Below are 22779 nucleotides of genomic sequence, written 5' to 3' on the forward strand. Positions count from 1 at the left end.
CATGGGGATCGAAAGCAAGGAGGAAGGAGAGACCAGTTTCGTAGATGAGAAAATGGTTGGACCCATTGAGTGGACTCTTGGAAGGAAGGAAGGGGAAAGAAAGGAGGGAGACAGTTTTAGCAGCCGTCATTTTACTGAATTAAAATGAAGGAAACAAAAGATTCTAAGAATGAGAGATACGAGAGTCCAAATGGCCAAGATTTGGCTAAGAGGAAAGAAATGGAGAGGAATTGAGAGGAGTTGGGGGAGAAGTGAGAGACTCTGAAGAGGAATCCCGAGATGATGATGATGATGATGATGATGATGATGGCATAATGAGGCCCAGAGGAGAACTAAAAAGTAATGATGGTATTTGTTGAGCACTTACTATGTGCCAAGCACTGTAATTAGCTCGGTGGTAGATAGAAGCAGATTGGAGAAAATCCCCGCCCCACATGGTGCTTACAATTTAAGGGAGAGAAAGGACAGGTATCTTCTCCCTATTTTCACAGGTAAGAAAAGTGAGGCACAGAGAAGTTAAATGATTTGCCCCAGGGAATGTGTCTGCTGTTGTATCGCACTCTCCCAAGCGTTTGGCACAGTGCGTCGCACACAGTAAGCCCTCAATAAATACGATCGAATGAATGGGAGAGGTGGGATTAGAACCCATGTCTTCTGGCATCTAGGCATGCGCTCTTTCCACTATACCCCACCTCTTCAAGTCAGGATCTTTACTCTATGCCTACAGAACACATATCACCTTGTACTAAGCAATTGGGTATAGGTGGGAGAGTAGCCAGGCCTTCCAGGATCCTAGAGACTAATAAAGCAGACAAGACGGGCAAAAAGGGAACCAATGTAAACAATCATTTCAGGCTTATCGTTGTCTTTGGGACTTGAAGGAGACCCCTGTTGATGTTGAAATTCACTGATTTCAACAAGCGCAGGTGCGGCTGAAGAGGTCAGTATGAGACCCACAGTTCCAACCAGACTGAGAGCCCCCAAGACTCTGTGCTGTTGGGATTATCATTTCGAGGACCTGGCACTGCTTCTGTTTCTTCCTACTTGTCTCATGATCCTGACAAAGCTGCTGCTCCAAAAGACCCACCCCTTTTCTCATCGCTCTACGCCACGCCGATCTCTCTGTGGCAGTGGATTCCCAGTTTCCCGGGCGATGCAGCGATGCCCCAAGCTTTATGTTACGGAACAAAGCAATAATGATATTTACTGGTCATTTACTATGTGCCAAGTGCCACCGTGGAAGATTCCAGAGAATGAAATCAGACACAGTCCCTGGCCCACAGTCTAGGAGCGAGGGAGAAACGGGTATTTCATCCCCTTTGGACAGATGAGGAGACCGAGTCCCAGAAAAGAGATCTGCCAAAGGTCACGCACAGCAGATATGTGGCAGAGATGGGATTAGAACCCAGGTCCCCTGACTTCCAGGTCCTTGCTCTTTCCACTAGGTCAAATAGTAAGGGCTTGGGAGAGTACAATGCAGTGGAGTTGGTAGATATGATCCATGATCCCTGCACAAAAGGAATTTACAGACTAGAGGGGGTGATAGACATTAAAATAAATTACGGGTAGGAGAAATAGCAGGGTATAAGGATAAAGGCATAATTGCTATAGGGCTGGGGTGAGTATCCGAGTGCTTTAGAGAATTGCTTGGAGAGGCAGTGTTGCCTAGTGGGTAGAGCCCAGGGCTGGGAGTTAGAAGGACTGGGTTCCGATCCTCGCTCTGCCACTTGCCTGCTGCATGACCTAGGGCAAGTCGCTTAACTTCTCTGTATCTCGGGTACCTCAGCTGTAAAATAGGGATTAAAACGATGAGCCCCTTGTGGGACCAAGTTCAGCCCAATTTGCTTATATCCACCCCAGCTCTTAGAACGGTGCCTGGGACATAGTAAGCGCTTAACAAATGCCCCAATTATTATTATTGTTATTATTGTCATTGGGCTACACAGCCAAGTGCATAGTTGACCCGGAGAGGAGGGTGGGCAGGAGAAATGAGAGTTTACTAAACACTTGCCCTCCCTCTTCATATTCCACAGACAATTACTCTCCTCACCTTCGAAGTCTAATCGAAGGCACATCACCTCCAAGAAGCCGTCCCTGACTAAGCCCTCGTTTCCTTTTCTCTCACTCCCTTCTATGTCACCCAGATTTACCTCTGTTTGCCCCACTCCATACTCAGCCCCACAGCACTTATAATAGCGGTGGTATTTGTTACGCACTTACTATGTGCAAAGCACTGTTCTAAGCGCTGGGGGATACAAGGTGACCAGGTTGTCCCACATGGGGCTCACAGTTTTAATCCCTATTTTACAGATGAGGTAACTGAGGCATAGAGAAGTAAGTGACTTGCCCAAAGTCACACAGCTGGCAAGCGGCGGACCCGGGATTAGAACCCACGACCTCTGGCTCCCAAGCCCGGGCTCTTTCCACTGAGCCACGCTGCTTGTCACTTATATACATACCCATAATTTATTTATACTAACATATGTTTCTCCATCTAGACTGCAAGCTCACTGCGAGTGGGGAACTCATCTATCAACTCTGTTATAGTGCAGCCTCCCAAACACTTAGTACAATGCTGTGCACACAGTAAGTGCTAAATAATTACCATCGATATGAAAGTTTTTTTCTACTTTTTCAATCTGCCGTACGTACTGAGCACTCACTCCATACAGAGCCCTATTCAAAGCACTTGGAGGGCGGAAGAAGCAGCAAACATGATTTCAGTCTTCAAGGAGCTTATGTGGCTCAGCGGAAAGAGCCTGGGCTTGGGAGTCAGAGGTCATGGGTTCTAATCCCAGCTCTGCCGCTTGTCAGCTGTGTGGCCTTGGGCAAGTCACTTTGCTCCTCTGTGCCTCAGTTTCCTCATCTGTAAATTGGGGATGAAGACACTGAGCCCCAAGTAGGACAAACTGATTACCCCGTATATACTCCAGCACTTAGAATAGTGCTTGGCCCATAGTAAGCGCTTAACAAATGCCATCATTATTATTATTATCTATACTTTTTTCTCCTCCTTAACCACGGTTTTCCCAGGGACAACATTCCAGTACTAGCAACATCTCCTTAGACCGTGAAGGACAGCTACCATGCAGTCTTCCCTCTCCTCTCTCACTTTTCCCCTCTTCTTTCCCCTCTCCCTCCTCCCCATCTATCCCTTCCCAACTTTTCCACCCCTCTTCTTTTCTCCATATATATTAGATGGGATAAATTCGGAAAGGGCTGGGGCTGGATTTTTTTATTTTTGGACATATTTTCCCAGGAAGATTGCATGTCATCATTTGAACATGAAGAGGGTTAGAGAGCCTACTGTAACCTGAGGTGCTCTAATAATAGCTGCCTGGATGAAGACAATGAAGACCATCCGTCAGGGTTGTCTCGTTCCCTGTCTGTTCCCTCCGATCAGGGCCAGACACTTTGTGCCGATGGAGCGCTCGTTGTAGCTCTTGAGAACCAAAGTTTCTAAAATGCCTTACAAATCCAGATCTCTTTTTATCCTTTTTCCCTGGGGAAACAGGCAGTTTATAATAATAAAACTAATAATAGTGTATTTAAGTGCTTATGTATTTAAGCGCTTCCTATATGCCGAGCGCTATACTGAGCTCTGAGGTAGATAAAAGATAATCCAGTTGGTTACCGTTCCTGCCCCACCTGGGGCTCACAGTCTAATGGAAAGGGAGAACAGACATTGAATCATTTTATCGATGAGGAAACTGAGGCACGGGGAGCGAAGTGACTTGCCCAAGGTCACACAATAGTCCAATCTTAATAATAGAAATAATAATGGTGTTGGTTAAGCACTTACTATGTGCCAGGCACTGTTTTAAACACTGGGGTAGAAAGAAGGTAATCGAGTTGGATCCTTCTAGACTGTGAGCCCGTTGTTGGGTAGGTACGGTCTCCGTCTGTTGCCGAATTGTACTTTCCAAGTGCTTAGTACAGGGCTCTGCACACAGTAAGCGCTCAATAAATACGATTGAATGAATGAATGAATGACCCAGTTCCTATCCCCCATAGGGCTCACAGTCTTAATCCCCATTTTACAGACGAGGGAACTGAGGCACGGAGAAGTGAAGCGACTTGCCTAAGGTCCCCCAGCAGACAAGTGGAGGAGGCAGAATTAGAACCCACGACCTTCTGACTCCCAGGCTCATGCTCTATCCAGTGCTCCAAGCCGCTTCTTTGCCATCCCTCCTGGTGTCCTTAATCTTCTCCGAACTCCGGGTTCCCTCTTCTTCAGAGAAATGTATTTCCACGCACACCTGGGTTAGGATTCTGTCTTCCTCATCCACCTCGGGGGGAAAAAAGTCGATTCATCTTCCAGATGAGATTCCCGTAGGCCCCGAGGAGGGGGCGGTCTGCATCTCCTTGTTCACTTCCCGGTTTCCTCGCAGCACCCGGGACGCCGGGGGCGATCTGTCGTGACGGCTCAGCGCTCCGGGGGAGGACCATCTGTGGGCTGAGGCTGCGTCCCCAGGAGAGGTGCCAGTTGGAGGGGTGAAGGCAAGCAGGCGATCTAAGGCTGCAGCCTGCGGATCCCTCCTCCTCTCTCGTGGCCCCCCGGAGCTTCGGCTCCCCGCTCCGCTGCTCGGAACACAACTCCAAATTGGTTCTCCGGCTTCCTCCGCCCCACCCACCCCTTCTGGCTTTCCTAAGGTCCATCGCCCGCGAGCCTCCTTCTCCCTCCTCGGCCACCTTGGCACTCGTCAGTTGGGGCCCTGGGGCTGCCTATCAAACTAGGAGAGGGGCATCGGCACCCCTCCGGGAGTCCTCGGCCTACGCGGCTGCTAGCCGGACGGTGGCCGGGCCGAAGCTCAGTAAATGCCATGGATCGATTGACCCGCCGATGGGAGCTACTGCTCCCCTCTCCCTCGTAGGAAACTGGCAAGTTGAGAGCCTCAACGGGAGCCACGGTGACTGGGGGCTAAGGCCCCGGGGATTGGAGGAACTGGGCTCTCTCTGGGACACCGGGACCTTGCTGCCAGCCCTGCTCCGTCGATCAATCAATCGGGGGTACTTATTGAGCACTTACTGTGTGCAAAAGAATGTGCTAAGCACTTGGGAGAGGAGCAGTGTGGCCTAGTGGAAGGAGTACGAGTCTGGGAGTAAGAGGGCCTACGTTCTCACCCCGGCTCCTCCACTTACCTGCTATGTGACCTGGGGGAAGTCACTTTTAACAGGGACTGTCTCTATCTGTTACCGATTTGTCCATTCCAAGCGCTTAGTACAGTGCTCTGCACATAGTAAGAGCTCAATAAATACTACTGAGTGAATGAATGAACTTCTCTGCACCTCAGTTCCCTCATCTGCAAAACGGGGATTCAATACCCGTTCTCCCTCCTACTAGGACTGTGAGCCCCATGTGGGGACCTGATGATCTCGTATCTACCCTAGTGCTTAATAGACTGCTTGGCACGTAGTTAGTCCTCACAATTAATATTATTATTATCATTATATCAGTACAACAGAGTTGGAAACCATGTTCCCAGCCCAAAAGTCTTTAGGGGGAGAGAGCCATGGATATTTAAATAAGTTGTATAGGGTTGAGGGTAGGGAGAATATCAGATGCTTAAAGGGTTCGGATCCAAGTGCGTAGGCAACGCAGAAGGGGTAGGGAGGAGGGGAAAAGAGGGCTTAGGAGGGGGAGGCCTCTTGGAGGAGATGTGAGTTCCCTTTGGTCTGGAACTCTCTCCCTGTCCCTACAAACCAGACCACGCTTCTCCCCACCTTCAAGGCCTTAGGTCACATCTCCTCCAAGAGGACTGCCATGATTAAGCCCCTCCTTTTCCTGACTCCCTCTCCCTTCTGACCCTTCTTCAGCCGGAAAGGTGAGGAGGCAGTGACAGGTGAGAGCTCACCGTTGGCTCCTAAAACTGAAGCTTGGGGACCTCCCTGGTGGAAGGACAATAATAATAATAATAATGTTGGTATTTGTTAAGCGCTTACTATGTGCCGAGCACTGTTCTAAGCGCTGGGGTAGACACAGGGGAATCAGGTTGTCCCAAGGAATATGTCTGTTTACTGTTGTGCTCTCCCAAGTGCTTAGTAAAAAGGGAAGCATCTTGGCTCAGTGGAAAGAGCCCGGGCTTGGGAGTCAGAGGTCATGGGTTCGGATCCTGCCCCTGCCACTTGTCAGCTGAGTGACTGTGGGCGAGTCACTTCACTTCTCTGTGCTTCAGTTACCTCATCTGGAAAATGGGGATTAATTGTGAGCCTCACTTGGGACAACCTGATTACCCCCTATCTACTCCAGCGCTTAGAACAGTGCTCTGCACATAGTAAGCGCTTAACAAATACCAACATCATCATTATTATTATTATTAAAATGCTCTGCACACAGTAAGCAGTCAATAAATACGATCGAATGATTGAATGGGAGAGAAGTTACCCCCACTTCCCACCCCACTGGAACTTCCATCAGCCCTTCCAACTTCAATCTGGAGATGGAACCTTCGCAACCTTCAGATGTTGGGAAGGCTGTAGCTGCCTTCTGGACTCAGTCGCGGGCGGGACTGCTGGTCTCTGAGTTGCACAGAGCCCAAAACTCTGTTCCGTTCTCTACAGTGCCTTGTTCTTCTTGTTGGATACATTATTGTCCTGGTCTTTGATATCGTTTTGGTGATTTTTATCACTTCATCCTTCCTTATGTGTCTGTTGCCTGTCTCCTCTCCACTTCTCTGTTCTCAGATTGTGAACAGCTTGAGGGGCAATCGATCAGCCGGTGGTATTTATCGAGTGCTTACTGAGTGCAGAATGTAATACGGAATTCGTGGGAGAGTTGGTTGATATGATCCCACAAGGAGCTTCTCTGTGCCTCAGTTTCCTTGTCTGTAAAATGGGGATTAAGACCGTGAGCCCCATGTAGGAGATGGGCCGTGTCCAACATGAAGATCTTGTAACTACCCCAGGGCTTAGTACAGTGCCTGGCACGTAGCACTTAGAGAAGCAACGTGGCTCAGTGGAAAGAGCACGGGCTAGGGAGACAGACGTTAAAATAAATTACAGGTAGAAGAAATGGCAGAGTATAAGGGTATGTACCGAGTGCTGTGGGCTGAGAGGGGGATGAACATCAAGTGCTTAAGGAACACAAATTCGAGTGCAGAGGGGGTAGGGAGTAGGGGAAATCAGGGTTTAGAGGGAAAAGCCCTTTTGGAGATATGACTGTAGGATGGCCAGGGACCATGTCTAATCTCCATTTGTGTATTTTTTTCTGAGCATTTCATACAGTGCTCTGCCTGCCTAAGTTGCTTAATAAATACCATTACTTCTGCTTACATGTGTGCACAGATAGGATCTCGCCGTCAGCACCGTCTTTGAACATGAAGGGTAAAGGGAAGGCAGGGCAGATGCAAATGCACAAGAGACAGCATCTCTACAGAATAGACTAAATACAAACTAAATGAGAGAAACGAGTACCGTAAGTGATGAGAGAACACACATCCAAGAGAAAGAGAAACATTCCGTAATGAGAAACAAAATCCCTAAGCCCCGAGAGCTACCGAGTGTTCCGAGTGATTGGAATCTTGTAGGGTCAATCTGAGGGTAATTGTGGAACAGATGAGTTTTTAGTCGAGCCTGTGAGACTGATGAGAAAAAAGAAGTTCAGGAGAAGCAGCCAATCCTCTTCCGGCATCTTTATTTTAGGCTTTGAGAGGAAAATGAGATCAAAACTTGGCCTCCAAACTCACTGATTTCTTTCGTGTCCAGTGCAGGTAAATCTAAGCCCCGGGTAAGGTTTTACTGAGTTTACACACGTGAATATGTACCATCACTCATTTCCATTTTGTACATGAAGAGACGGAGTTGGATAGGTGAAACTCAGATCTGCTTTTCTCCTCCTGCCATCTGATCAATCGGGCCAGAAGAAGTAGACTTATGGTTGGCTAAAAAGTAGCTCGGTCTACTGGGAAAGGGGAAAATGGCCTTAAGTGGCCTTGAAGAGAGAGCACAGGGTTGGGAGTCTGGAGACTAAGGTGCTCTGGACCCGCTTGATAACTACTCTGTGCCTCGGTTTCCTCAGATGTCAAATGAAGGTCAAATTCCTGTGTGTTTTTTTAATGGTATTTGGTAAGTGATGATGATGGTTTTGTTAAGCGCTTACTATGCGCCAAGCACTGTTCTAAGCACTCGGTGGGGGGGGGTTACAAGGGAATCAGATTGTTCCACGTGGGGCTCTCAGTCTTAGTCCCCGTTTTACAGATGAGAGAAGTAAAGTGATTTGCCCAAAGTCACACAGCTGAAAAGTGGAGGAGCTGGGATTAGAACCCATGACCCCTGACTCCCGAGCCCATGCTCTTTCCATTGAGCCACGTTGCTTCTCTAAATGCTATGTGCCAGGCACTGTACTAAGCCCTGGGGTAGTGACAAGATCTTCATGTTGGACACAGTCCATCTCCTTCATGGGGCTCACAGTCTTAATCCCCATTTTACAGACGAGGAAACTGAGGCACAGAGAAGTTAAGTGCCTTGCCCAAGGTCACATAGCAAGCAAGTGGTAGAGTCAGGAATAGAACCTAGGCTTTCTGACTCCCAGGCCTGTGTTCTTTCCACTAGGCCACAGTGCTTCCCTTTTGCCTGTCTCTCTTTCTCAGGTCATAGCACTCCATCAGTCATGCTTAGCATATATATATATTTATATGCACACATACATATTTCCTTTCTATTTATTTACTATTATTTATTTCCTTTTTAAAATCACTCTGTAGTGTGCTTTTTCCTCTTGTTCCTATTGTAGGTATACAAATTTCATCTGCCAGTCTCCCCCATTAGATCATAAACTGCTCAACGGTGGGAACCATATTCTCTGTTTTCTTGGCACAGTTCCAAGCACCGTAGTTCAGTGCTCTGCACAAAATAGGGGGTCATTAAATATTGATGACGATGAGCTGAAAATCCAGTTTTACTCAGCTCTTTGGATTTTCAAAAGTGGGATGAAATAGATGTTCTCCCCTGGAAGAATTCTGGTGCTGTGCCCCCTGTTGTAATGGAATGAGAAACAGGTTCTTGAGCATTGGGATATTCCCTTTTCCACTTTCTGATGTTGAGGGAACTTATATAGGTGCTGGGGAAAGCCAGATATATGGAGAGGGAACGTATCTGCTAATTCTGTTGTACTGGACTCTCCCAAGTGCTTAGTACAATGCTCTGCACATAGTAAGGCTCAATAAATATTTACAGATATAGGGACATCACCCATTCCAACCGGTTAGCCGAGATAATTGGCCTCCTGCAGTATTGATGAAGTTTGTGAGTGTGTGCATGATCACACATTCAATGTGTATTCTTAAAGATGTGATCCTGAATTTTGAACTTTTGACGATGCCTTCTTCAAAGCTGGGTTTTTATTAGCAGTATGTGTGTGGTACAACTTTGGGAATGGTTGGATGTTTGCTTTTTTTTTTCATAAGCATCCTTGTTGTTTTTTCCCCCAGAAAAATCATGAATCTGACTCTGGGATCGTTTGAAAACTCTGGCGGAGAGGACAGTCTGGAAAAGCTATTTCCCGCTAGGTGTCCTTAAAACAGTTTCAAAATAGGGAAAAGACAAATCCCTCTCAACTATTAAGCCAAAACTTCAGAAATGGCTCTAGAGGTTTGTCCCTTTTGTGCATAACTTGAACTCAAGCTAGACTGTAAGCTTGTAATGGGCAGGAAAAGTTTCTGGTAACATTATTGCACTTTCCCAATTGCTTAGAATAGTGCTGGGCACATAGTAAGTACTCAGTAAATACCAGGGATTGATTTGGAGTTCATCACCGGGGATGGTGGGCAGACAGAATGGTACCCTTCAACATTGCCTGCCTAGTGTTGGGTAGCCAGGTTTTATGTAATTTTAGAAGTTACGTAAAGAGTGGGATCAGCTGGAGCCTTTAAGAAGCTTCTTTCTAATCAACTCAAATCACCTTAGAAACAGTAAGGAAGTTCCCATCTTATACATTATTAGGCTGCTTGAAAGTTCAGCTGGCTCATAGCTGGGAAGGTCGACCATCCCTCCGTGAATTTTGTGAATATTGTTTTTTCTCCTTATGTGAGTGGTATGATACTGTCATACCTACTGGTCTTCAAGGGAGGGTGCTCTGATAAATAGTTTGCCCGCATCATTCTCTCCTGTTCAGCCCTTCTGCTTATATGACACCTGGAGGTTCTTTAAAGATGTTCGTGTGGCTCGTTTCCTGTTAAAGTTACTTTTACGTTGGATGTCCCCGCTCTTTGTGTTTCACTTTTAGGAAGTTCATTCGTTCAATGGCATTTATCGAGTGCTTACTGTGTGCAGAGCACTCCAATTAGTTCCTTCAGTTTAACTCCTAAAATTCTTGCTTCGGTATAATAAAACTCTGTTGCATGATACTCTCCCAAGTGCTTGGTACACCACTGTGCACACAGTAGGCACTCAGTAAATACCCCCAGTATATAAAACAGCTATAATACTGCTACTGAAAATGGTGCGACTTTGCAGTAATTGATAGAGTCCATGCAGATAGTTACTTGGCTGGGGGAATTAATGATTGGTGATTTGCCCCTAGAGAAAAATGGGGACTTGATTTTTCCTCTCTAAGTAATAAAGACTGATGCGGGAATAGTTGAACAAAAGAACAGATTGGTTGTTACTCAGTTTTGCAGATAAGTAGGAAAAAAAGGTAAGGGAATAAGATGGGAATCTGGGGATTGTGTTTGAGAGACAGCACAGCTGTGGGTTATTAGAAGTTACTGGGAAGGATTGGGGGGTGGGGGAGGCAGAAGGAGCACCTGCACAAGGGGAGGGTGGGAGTTTGGAAAGCTGGATAAGGTATCTTTCTTTGGGGCTGAGGGAACTTTACTCATAACCTATTTAGTACAGTGTTCTGCACACAGTAAACACTGTAAACTCTTTGTGGGCAGGGAATGTGCTTGTTTATTGTTATATTGTACTCTCCCAAGTGCCTAATACAGTTCTCTGTCCACAGTAAGCGCTCAATAAATACTATTGAATGAATGAATGAATAAATGATTTTCATGAACCCTGAGGTGGAGATTTTTTGTGCCGGATGGATGCCTGAAAAAGCCACGGAAACGTTTTCGCTTTTCACGAATGTCAGGACATTTAGTGTTTAGTTAAATCAACCTTAGTAGAGAAGCTGCATGGCTCAGTGGAGAGACCCCAGGCTTGGGAGTCAGAGGTCATATGTTCAAATCCCCGCTCAGCCGTTTGTCAGCTGTGTGACTTTGGGCAAGTCACTTCCCTTCTCTGGGCCTCAGTTACCCCATCTGTAAAATGGGGATGAAGACTGTGAGCCCCACGTGGGACAACCTGATCACCTTGTATCCTCCCCAGCGCTTAGAAAATGCTTTGCACATAGTGCTTAACAAATGCCATCATTATTATTAGATGGGGAGGCTTTGGGGGAGGAACCGGGAAACAGCAATCTTGCTGTGTTCACTTCAGCCAAGCTGACCCCATTCAATCAATCATATTTATCAAGTGCTTACTGTGAGCAGAGCCTGTACTAAGCTCTTCAGAGAGTATAATATATCAAAGTTGGTAGACATTACTTGCCCACAAGGAGATTACAGTTCAGTGGGGGAGACAGACATTAAAATGAATTTCAGATAATGATTATGGCATTTATTAAGCACTTACTATGTGCCAAGCACTGTTTTAAAGGCTGGGGTAGATACAAGTTAAGCAGGTTGGACAGAGTGCCTGTCCCACATGGGGCTCACAGTCTTAATTCTTATTTACAGTTGGGGTAATTGAGGCCCAGAGAAGCTAAATGACTTGCCCAAGGTCACATAGACAAATGGAGGAGGCAGGGTTAGAACTCACATCCTCTGATTCCCAAGTCCATATCAAATCCTTAGAGTGGACAGATCCAAGTAGAAGAGCAACACAGAAAGGAGAGGGAGCAGGTAAAATGAAGGCTTAGTCGGGGAAGGCCTCTGGGAGGAGGTGTGATTTTAATAATAATGTTGGTATTTGTTAAGCACTTACTATGTGCAGAGCACCGTTCTAAGGGCTGGGGTAGACACAGGGGAATCAGGTCGTCCCACGTGGGGCTCACAGTCTTAATCCCCATTTTTTACAGATGAGGTAACTGAGGCACAGAGAAGTTAAGTGACTTGCCCACAGTCACACAGCTGACAAGTGGCAGAGCCAGGATTCGAACCCATGACCTCTGACTCCAAAGCCCGTGCTCTTTCCACTGGGCCACGCTGCTTCTGTAATAAGGTTTTGAAGGCTGGAAGAGTAATCGTCTGAGGAATACCAAGGGGGAGGGAGATCCAGGCCAGAGGCAGGACAGTAGTGAGATACGTAAGACTGAGGTATAGTGAGTAGGTTAGCGTTATAGGAGTGAAATGAACATATCGGATTGTAGAAGGAAAACAGCAAGGTAAGACGGGAAGGGGCAAGTTATTGAATGTTTTAAAGCCAATGGTTAAGTGCTTCTGTTTGATGGGGAGGTGGATAGGTGATCACTGGAGGTTCTTGAGGAGTGCGGAAACATGGACTTAACGTGTTTTTTTTTAGAAAAATGATGTGGGCAGCCGAGTGAAGTATGGACTGGAGTGGGAAGAGACAGGGAGCTAGATCCCAAGATCCCAATGGACGTTCCTCAGAACTTCCTCAGAAATATTGGTTAATTTTTCTCTGAATTTGTTCCTTTTGGATGAAGCATATTTTTCTGTTTTTTTTTTTCTCTGAGTCCTTTCACATTAACTCTAATCACAATTATTATTCAATACCTACCGGACTCTAGGTATATGCTTGTTGACCAACTCGGATAGTGGTACTTTTTAAAATTTTAATCTGAAGTGTAACAAGCACTTTTCTAATGTTCAAGTCTTCCACAGAAATCTTGCTTTGTGCCCAGAGGTTTATAAAGTAAGCATGGCTTGCTGTTTCACTGATACAGGTGATGAAGCTGTTGTTAGTGAGCACAAGGTTTATGGGGATTGGAAGCAAATTTGGCCCTGTTTGCCTTACAGATAAGAAAAAGGTAATTTATCTTTTGTCATGGGAAAGCTTGAGGAGCCCTGTGGCCTAGTGAGAAAAGTACTGGCCTGGAAATCAGAAGAATTTGGGTTCTAATCCCACCTCTGCCACTTGTCTTCTGTGTGACTTTGGGCAAGTTACTTCTGTATGCCTCAATTACCTCATCTATAAAATGGTGATTAAGACTGTGAGCCCCATGTGGGACATGGATGTGTCAAACCCGATTAACTTATATCTACTGCAATACTTAGTATAATGTCTGGCAAATAGGGTTTAACAAATATAACAAAGCCAAAAAAAAAACTTTACTCCGATTGTAATACCTTTTTCTCTCTCTTTCTTCCTCTGGGTTTTAGAAAACTCCACAGGTTTGCTGAGTTCCCGTGTGCCCTAATCATGTCTTACCTGGGTCAGCGTGGAAGGGTAAGAGGTCATTCACCTCATGATTACCTCACCTGCTCCCTCCACCTCGCTTTCCCATCTTCTGTCTCTCCTGCTGTGATCATGTGGGCTTAGTCCTCCTCTTTCATACCTAAGGTCCTCACCTAAGAGGCATATTTGTAACAGGCAGACTGCCTGGCAATTTAGAAAATGGTGAGAAGATATTCCTCAGCTTGATGAGCATAATGTCCTGGGCTTAACTGTCAACTGAGAGAATAAAGGGGTATCCTTGAGTCAAAGCTCTTAATGGGTCACCTGGAAGAAGTGAAGCAAGGCAGCCCTCCTTGTATGGGCTTCCTGTCAGCTGATTCCCAAGGGGTTGGTCAATTTGCCCTCCTGCCACCATCTTACGTAGACTTTGGGAATCTGCTCTGAAGTTACCAAGGTAGGGAGATACTTTTGCAGGAGAAAGGTAAAAGCTGAAATGCTCTTTGTCATATAGACATGTCTGATGTTGGAGTTCCCAGGCTGGCATTAGTGGGATTCTGAAAGTGGAGGATTACTAATGTTTTGCCCTCTACACAACTCCCTTGCTGTTAGTGTTAGGTGCCATGTATCAGGCTTGTTCCTTATTGCGTAATGGCCGAAATGTAACTTTCACAAAACGCACAATTGCTTGGCAGTGATCGGTTGGTCAGTCTCTGGATCTCTTTTCAAATAGCTATCAATTTAGTTGTTCTTTGTATTCAAAGACAACTGGTAAATTGATGATTGATGGCAAATTGAATATCTATCACTTTATTGGTACTTTGAATTGACTTTAAATAATATTCATTCAATAGTATTTATTGAGCACTTACTATGTGCAGAACACTGTACTAAGCGCTTGGAATGTACAAATCGGTAATAGAGACAGTCCCTGCCCTTGGATGGGCTTACAGTCTAATCGGGGGAGACGGACAGACAAGAACAATAGCAATAAATAGAAACATCTCATTAAAACAATAGCAAATAAATAGAATCAAGGTGATGTACATCTCATTAACAAAATAAGTAGGGTAATGTAAATATATATAGTTGAGCGGATGAGTACAGTGCCGAGGGGATGGGAAAGGGGGGAAAAGAGGGCTTAGCTGAGGAAAGTTGACAAAGTACCCTTAAAGAGGTCTCTCAGGGTCGCACCTGGAGAGTTTCCCGTAGTCCACCAGCCTCGACTATGGGAGGGAGAGTCAAGGAGAGGCATATCCATTCCATTCCTAGCTCGGGCACTGTCTAGCGAGCAGAAGGCAATCTGATATGTCAGAACTCCCCTGAGCTGGGCAGCAGTGGCACAGGAGAGACTCGAGGGCGTAGACTCAGGTTTACTGCGTGGAAGGAGGCAGTGGAAAAGCGCTTCTGTAATTTTACCAAGAAAACTCTATGGATACACTACCAGACCGATTGTAGATAGAGGTGGGGCGTTCTGGGAGAGATGTGTCCATGGCGTGTCTATGGGTCAGACACGACTCGACAGCATAAGGCAACAACAACGCTTAAAGAGCTGACAATCTGATAGACATGTGAGAAATAATAAATAAACGTTGGTATTTGTTAAACGCTTACTATGTGCAGAGCACTGTTCTAAGCGCTGGGGGAGATGCAGAGTAATCAGGTTGTCCCACGTGAGGCTCACAGTCTTCATCCCCATTTTACATATGAGGTGACTTGCCCACAGTCACCCAGCTGACAAGTGGCAGAGCTGGGATTTGAACTCATCACCTCTGACTCCCAAGCCCATGCTCTTTCCACTGAGCCATGCTGCTTCCCTCCAGTCAGGTATGTGAGGGTGCCCGGGGCATGAGCTTGGTCTCCTTTTCAGTTCACCACTGCCAGGGTGGGTCACTATTTTTTTTAATGGTGCATGTTAAGCAATCAGTATGTGTAGGCACTGTGCTAAATCCTGGAGTAGAGACAAGATAATTAGTTTGGACACAGTCCCTGTCCCAGACAGGGCTCACAGTCCAAGTTGGAGGGAAGAGGAGTTAATCACTGTTTTACGGATGAGGTAACTGAGGCCCAAAGAATTTAAGTGACTTGCACCAGGTCACGCAGCAGACAGGTGGGAGAGACAGGATTAGAACCCAAGTCCTCTAACTCCTAGACTCTGTCTGTTAGGTCATGCTGCTTCCTCTCAATATTACATCCAGGAGTTTGAAGTCTTAAGCAGGAGGCAGAGCTCTAGCAACTCTTCTCCCCTCTAACTGTAGCTGAAGGCAGCTAGAAGAGTAGCCTGTCTGAGTTTAAATCTGAAATTCATTTTCGGGAGCCTGATTAATGATGATAGTAGCCTTCTAACAGTGCTTTTTAAATTTTTTTTCTATAGCTTAAACCTGACTCTGGCAAAGCACCTATGAAGCAGCCGACTCACAGATCAGAAGCCCGGCTCTCCAAGAAAGACAGCGTGTCTGCATCTGTCAGGAAGACCAAGGTACGGGGCTATAGGTATGGAACGTGCCTGGACACTGTAGCTTTTATGGGCATGGCTCAAAGAAAAGATTTTGGCATATTTTTACATTTTGCTATTACTATCCCTACCTGTTCTGTGGATGAATACTTAAAAAAAAGCAATTTATTTTTCACCACTTACACTTGTTTATTTGCTTCTGGCACTCTTCATAGTCGACTGGTAATTTTCATTCTCTAATATAAATGTGTATCCCTCTGATGCGATGAACCAAATGCTGCTGTGTTCAGCTTTCCAGCGCAGCAGTGGAGCATTAAAGCTGATGAATGAATGATTGCTTTATCCAAATTCCAGAACTGATTTTGTTAGACGAGCCTTCAATAACTAACCTTGGGCTTCTAACTCCAGTCCAGAAAATGCTACTGAAAACAGAATCCACAAACCATCTAATTTAAAGGCAGGATTTTGCAATTTGAAATAGTTATTCCCCATCAGGGTGGGGAGAAAGGATCTCACTTCAAATGGATTGATAGAGCTAAGATCCCCACTTCAATCCTAAAATAGGATTTAAAGATTTATGACTTAAAATCCATTGGCTCAAAACTATCCTGGCTCAGAAGCAAGGGAAAGTTACTACTAGCCTTGGGATAGACCAGTTCAGTTTCTAGCGTTAGAAGGTGAAAATTCCAGATACCTTGGAAATGTCAGGCTTCTAGATTGGTGTCCTTTAGCTGGAGCTAGTATAAACTTTCCAGGGTCTCACCGTGAGGAGCGTTTCAATTGTCCTGCTTTGCCTGAGGAAGGTTCGTTCTCTGGGGTGGTCATTTTTAAATCAGTCATATTTATTGAATGCTTGCTATGTGCAGAGCAGTATACTAAGTGCTTGGGAGAGTACAATACAACGGAATTAGCAGGAACGTTTCCTGCCCGTAACGAGCTTACAGTCTAGAGGGGCAGATAGACATGAATATGAATTAAAAACCGGTAAATAGTCAAGAACGTCTCTCCTGTCCCCTGAAAAAGACACAACTCCTCTCCTTGGGGTGGAGCAGAAGAGGGAGGGAAAAAATCCCTTCACCGTTCAACATTTTATTGCTTAATGGAAGCTCATCTGTTAAATATTCATGGGTAATTTTAGCAGACGAAACGCATCATGGTTTGATTCAATTTTCCTAACTCCATTCATGATAAAATGAACTGTTTCAAAGAATGGAAATTACGTTTGCTGGAGAGTTACAAGAAAATGGCTCAATGGAGGTCAACTCCAAGGTCTGTTGGAAACAATTCCTTAATGTTCTCACATCTGTAAGAGTCATCTTCAAATGTGGGTTCTTAAGCCGAACAATCCCGGCCAGTTATTGGTTTAGCTGAAGGATATCTGCTTCGCGAGACTGTAATCCCGTATCATTGGAATATTATTTTCTTGTTTGCATTCAATTTTACTTTTTGGGCATTTATTAAATTATTGAGCACTTGGGAAAATAAAATATAGTAGAGTTGGTAGGCATGATCCCTGGTCACAAGGAGCTTACAGTCTACAGGGGGAAGCAGGCATTAAAATAAATTATAGATGGGAGAAATAGAGTGTAAGGATATGGGCTACAGCGTTGTGGGCCCGGAGTATCAGTGAGCTTGTGGGCTAGCCGGCCATGTGCGAAACCAACTCAGAGGATAAAGCAGTCGGGGAAATGAAAGCACATTTGTGTGTTATACTGAGAAGTGCAGTAGGGGAAAGAGCCCAGGCCTGGGAGTCAGAGGCCCTGGGTTCTAATCCTGACTCTGTTTCTTGTCTATCGGGTGACCCTGGGAAAGTTTGAAACTAATTTCACCACGGGATATTCGCTGCCTTTGCTCTTGGATGAGATTTCACTTCTAGTTCTGTGCTCTGGGCCCTAGGCCTACGAGGAGAATTTAATCAACAAATCCATCGTAGCGAGCAGCTCTCCTGCTTATTGACTTGGGTTCCTAACACGACTCGTTGATTTGAAATGAATTATCCTAAAAGGTATCCTTTGCTTGACTTAAGGTGGCTGTACCTGAATTGTAAATAAACAAAACAAGTGTTTTTGGCGGGGCCAGTTTGGAGGGGAAAAAAACAACAAAAAAACTGAAGAGATAACCTTCTTCATAACAGCTATAGTAACTCCGGCTTTGTCTGCAATCTGGTGAAAGTGGTATGTGTACATATATATATTTAGAATACCATATATTTTATGGTATTAAGTGCTTTCTGTATGCCAGACACTAAACTGCTAAGCACCGGAGTCGATACAAGCTAATCAGGTTGGACACAGTCCGTGTCCCATATGAGGCTCACAGTCTTAATCCCTATTTTACAGATGAGGTCACTGAGGCCCAGGTAAATGATTTGCTCAAAGTCATATAGCAGATGAGTGGCAGAGCTGGGATTAGAACCCGGGTCCTCTCACTCCCAGACGGTGCCCTATCCACTAGACAACACCGCTTCTCTCTGGACACAGTCGATGAGTGAGAAGCAGGTGGTTTGGTGGAAAGGACAGTGGGGATTAAATAGCCAGTTTTCCTCCCCCTTAGACAGTGAGCCCTAGTAGGGACGGGGCTGGTCCTAATTCAGTTATCTGATATCTACCTTGGTGTTTAATGTGGTGCTTGGCACTTAGTGAGCCATTTCCAAATATTCCAAGGGTTGTCACTCATCAGGTTGGATTTATGGAGACTAGGCAGCAGGATGGAGCAGAGCCTTCAGAGAGCTCACCTCCTCCAAGAGCCTTCCCAGACTGAGCTTCCCCTTTGCCCTCTGCTCCGTCTCTGCTCCCCATTCGCTCCCTCCCCGTTCCCCCCCTTCACCTCCCCTCAGCTAAGCCCCCTTTCCCTCTGCTCCTCCCCCTCTCCCTTCCCCTCCCCTCAGCACTCTGCTCATTTGTCTATATTTTTAATACCCTCTTTGTTAATGAGGTGTCCATCCCCTTGATTCTATTTATTGTGATTATGTTGTCTTGTTTTTGTCCGTCTGTCTCCCCCGATTAGACTGTAAGCCCGTCATTGCGCAGGGATCGTCTCTATCTGTTGCCAAATTGTACATTCCAAGTGCTTAGTACAGTGCTCTGCACATAACACTCAATCAATACTATTGAATGAATGAATGAATATCTCTTGGTTGGGCCCCTTGAGCTGCCAACTGTTGGTTGATAGTCTGGGTCTTGGTGGCCCTGATTTCCCCTGAACTTTGGGAATTCCCTGGAGGTCACTCAGTCCTGCAGCAGAAAAGGCAGGGTTGGAGGGTTGGGGTAAAGGGAGATTGAAATGCCCTCTTGATAGACAAGTTGTCCCTCTGATTTCTGGATTCCTGAGCTGCCATCCAAACAGGATTGCATCAACTCAACCCAAATCTGTGGATTCGCTGGGGGTCAGAAATGACTCAGTGGCATTCGAACAAAGGAAGATGATCTAAGAACTGCCCTGCATAAGGCATAGAGACACAGAATGGCCTTGTGGGAAGAATACAGGCTGGGAGGCGGAGGACCTGGGTTCGATTTCGGCTCTGCCAATTGCTTGCTGGGCGATCTTGCGCGAGTCGTTTAACTTCTCTGTACCTCAGTTACTTCATCTGTAAAATGGGGATGAAATCCTCCTCCCTCCTCTTTAGACTCTGCAAAATGGGGATTAAGACTGTGAGCCCCATGTGGGACAAGGACTGTGTCCAACCTGGTAACACTGCTTGGCACATGGTAGGCAATTACCAAATGTCTTGAAAAAAAATTAAAAGCTAAAATGGATCATTCTTCCAAACAATTCATCTGGAAAAAATGGCAAATCATTCAAGGGGTAAGAATCAAGTGAATTGCTTTCTTTCCATGTGGTGGGGCCCTGTGCTCCCAAATCCAGCCCAACCCAAATATCACATCTTCCTAAGGCAGCCTGCCTGGCTAAAATCAGGGGGCATAAAAGGTGCATCTGGGCAGATCTGCCTTTTCCTTGCTGATAGAAGCATTTGCTGTCATGTTCTCACTATACTGCTCTGTGGTCTGCCAACTGGCATTTAATAATAATAATAATATTTAAGTGCTTACTACGTGCCAGGCACCGTATTAAATCCCGGAGTGAATATAAGCAAATCAGGTTGGACACAGTCCCTGTTCTTCATGGGGCTCACAGTCTTAATCCCCTTTTTGCAGATGAAGGAACCGAGGCAGAGAGAAGCTAAATGAGTTGCCCAAGTTCACACAGCAGAGATGTGGCAGAACTGAGATTAGAACCTGGGTCCTTCTAGAGAAGCAGCCTAGCTCAGTGGAAAGAGCCCGGGCTTGGGAGTCAGAGGTCATGGGTTTGAATCCTGGCTCTGCCACTTGGCAGCTGTGTGACTCTGGGCAAGTCATTTAACTTCTCTGTGCCTCAGTTACCTCATCTGGAAATGTGCCTCACGTGGGACAACTTGATGACCCTGTATCTACCCCAGCGCTTAGAACAGTGCTCTGCACATAGTAAGCGCTTAACAAATGCCAACATTATTATTATCATTATTATTATTATTAACTCCCAGGCTCGTGCTCTACCCATTAGGCCACTCTGTTTCTCTATATATTTTCTCTTTGTGATTCACCTGGAGGTGTCATTTGGTTTTGTGATGACTGGAGAAACCTTTTCCAAGTATCTCTTCCTTGTCTGTGGCTCCCGCTTGGCTCTGGGGTTTGAGCAGTGGACATCCTGGCTTTGACCCCCTCTCCACCCCCTGAAATTAAGTCCAGCCCAGAGGGATGATGAGTCAGGGAAAAGCGCCACCCTCCCAGGCCCTAGCTCTAATTGAGAAGAAGCAGCGTGGCTTAGTGGCAAGAGCCCGGGCTTGGGAGTCAGAGGTCATGAGTTCGAATCCCAGCTCTGCCACTTGTCAGCTGTGTGGCTCCGGGCAAGTCACTTCACTTCTCTGTGCCTCACTTACCTCATCTGTAAAATGGGGATGAAGACTGTGAGCCTCATGTGGGACAACCTGATGACCCTGTATCACCCCCAGCGCTTAACAGCGCTCCCCCCCAACATAGTAAGCGCTTAACAAATACCAACATTATTATTATTATTATTAATTGGGTTCTTCTGGCTTGGGTGGGCTGGGGCTATCTTCAGGACCCGGATTTTTTTTTTCTTTTGTCCTTTAAGGGACTCTTGTCTTCTGGACCGAATCCTTGGCCGTTGCAGAGAATTAGACTGAACACTAGATGTCGATGTCCTCCAGTCCCTTGAGTTGGATTTCTGGAATGGTCATCGCCAGGGTGGAATTACATGTTTGGAATCCACGGATAGGCTAAAATCCTGCCCCAGTGACCTCTGAAAAGCAGCCACAGACAGCTCCTTAAACTGTTCAGTGGGGACATGCTATGCTGTTGCGGGGTGTGTGTGAAGAAGGTAACAATAATGATAACGTTGGTATTTAAGTGCTTACTATGTGCAGAGCACTGTTCTAAGCGCTGGGGGAGATACAGGGTCATCAGGTTGTCCCACGTGAGGCTCACAGTCTTCATCCCCATTTTCCAGATGAGAGAACTGAGGCACAGAGAAGTGAAGTGACTTGCCCACGGTCACACAGCTGCCAAGTGGCCGAGCCGGGATTCAAACCCATGTCCCCTGACTCCCAAGCCCGGGCTCTTTCCACTGAGCCGTGCTCGGTACCCACTGTCAGCTACTCTACCGGAAGCTGGGAGAGCGAGTGCCCTCTCATCATAACAGTTATTTTCAATCAATCAATTTATTGAGCATTTACTGTGCGCAGAGCACTTTACTAAATTCTGGGAAGAGTACGATGTTAGAATTGGTGGACACGTTCCCCGCTCGCAGTGAGCTTACGGTCTAGAGAGGGACACGGGCAACGTTAATATAAATAGATTTATGTGCTGTGGGGTTGAGGGTAGGTGAATAAAGGGTACAAATCCAATGAAAGGGCAATGGGAGAAGAGGAGATGAGGGCTTAGTCAGGGAAGGCCTCTCCGAGGAGATGTGCTTGTAATACGACTTTGAAGGTCGGGAGAGTCATCGTGATCTATCAGATATGGAGAGGGGGCTCCAGGTCAGAGACGGGACGTGGGCTAACGGTGAGATGGATGGGATTGAGGTACGGTGAGTAGATTGCCGTTAGAGGAGAGAAGTGGGTAGGAAAGGCCAAGGTGATTGAGTGCTTTAAATTCAGTAGTAAGCAGTTTGTGTTGCAGAGCTGGATGGGCAACCACTGGAGTTCTTCAGGAGGTGGGATGACCGAATGATTTTATAGAAAAATGATCCTGGCAGCAGAGGGAAGTATGGACAGAAATGGGGAGAAACAGGAGGCAAGGTGGTCAACAAGGAGGCTGAGGCAGCAGTCAAAGCAGGATAGGATAAGTGCTTGGATTAATGTGATAGCAGTTTGGAGAGGAAAAGGCAGATTTTAGCGATGTTGTGAACGTTGAACTGACAGGATTTGGTGACAGATTGGATCCGTGGGTTGAATGAGAGAGATGAGTTGAGGATAATGCTAAGGTTAAGGGCTCGTGAGACGGGGGGATGGCGGTGCTGTCTGTAGTAATGAGAAAGTCAGGGGGAGGCAGGGCTTGGGAGGAAAGCTGAGTTCTGTTTTGGATGTGATAAGTTTGAGGTGTTGGCAGGACATCCAAGAAGAGATGTCCTGAAGATGGGAGGAAATAGGAGACCGAAGATGAGGAGAAAGATCAGGACTGGAGATGTCCATTTGGGAATCATCCATATAGAGATGATAGTTGAAGCTAAGGGAGTGAATGCATTCTCCAGGGAAGTAGGTGTAGATGCAGAAGAGAAGGGGACCCAAAACTGAGCCTCGAAAGACCCCCCACATTTAGGGGGTGGGAGGCAGAGGAGAAACCCACAGGTGAAACTGAGAATAGGTGGTCAGAGAGCTAGGAGAAGAACCAGGAGAAGACCGTGTCAGCGAAGCCAAAGTCGGTTAACGTTTCCAGGAGAAGGGGATGGTCGTCAGTGTCGAGGGCAGCCGAGAGGCTGAGAAAGATTAAGAT

General features: G+C 46.2%; 1 protein-coding gene across 11 annotated transcripts in view; it reads left to right on the top strand.

Annotated features, from left to right (window-relative positions):
- Nucleotides 1-22779, top strand: part of RIMBP2 (RIMS binding protein 2) — a 358745-nt gene that overhangs the window by 2370 nt on the left and 333596 nt on the right. For 10 of the 11 annotated variants that reach the window (XM_039910269.1, XM_029057608.2, XM_039910266.1 and 7 more), the window contains exon 2: nucleotides 15710-15814. In XM_039910269.1, coding sequence (XP_039766203.1) covers nucleotides 15710-15814 — 105 coding nt within the window. Of the gene's footprint in view, nucleotides 1-13326; nucleotides 13390-15709; nucleotides 15815-22779 lie in introns of those variants that run through there. The other variant, XM_039910263.1, reaches the window with a different exon arrangement.

This window comes from Ornithorhynchus anatinus, chromosome 2, assembly GCF_004115215.2.
Source record: "Ornithorhynchus anatinus isolate Pmale09 chromosome 2, mOrnAna1.pri.v4, whole genome shotgun sequence".
Lineage (NCBI taxonomy): Eukaryota > Metazoa > Chordata > Mammalia > Monotremata > Ornithorhynchidae > Ornithorhynchus > Ornithorhynchus anatinus.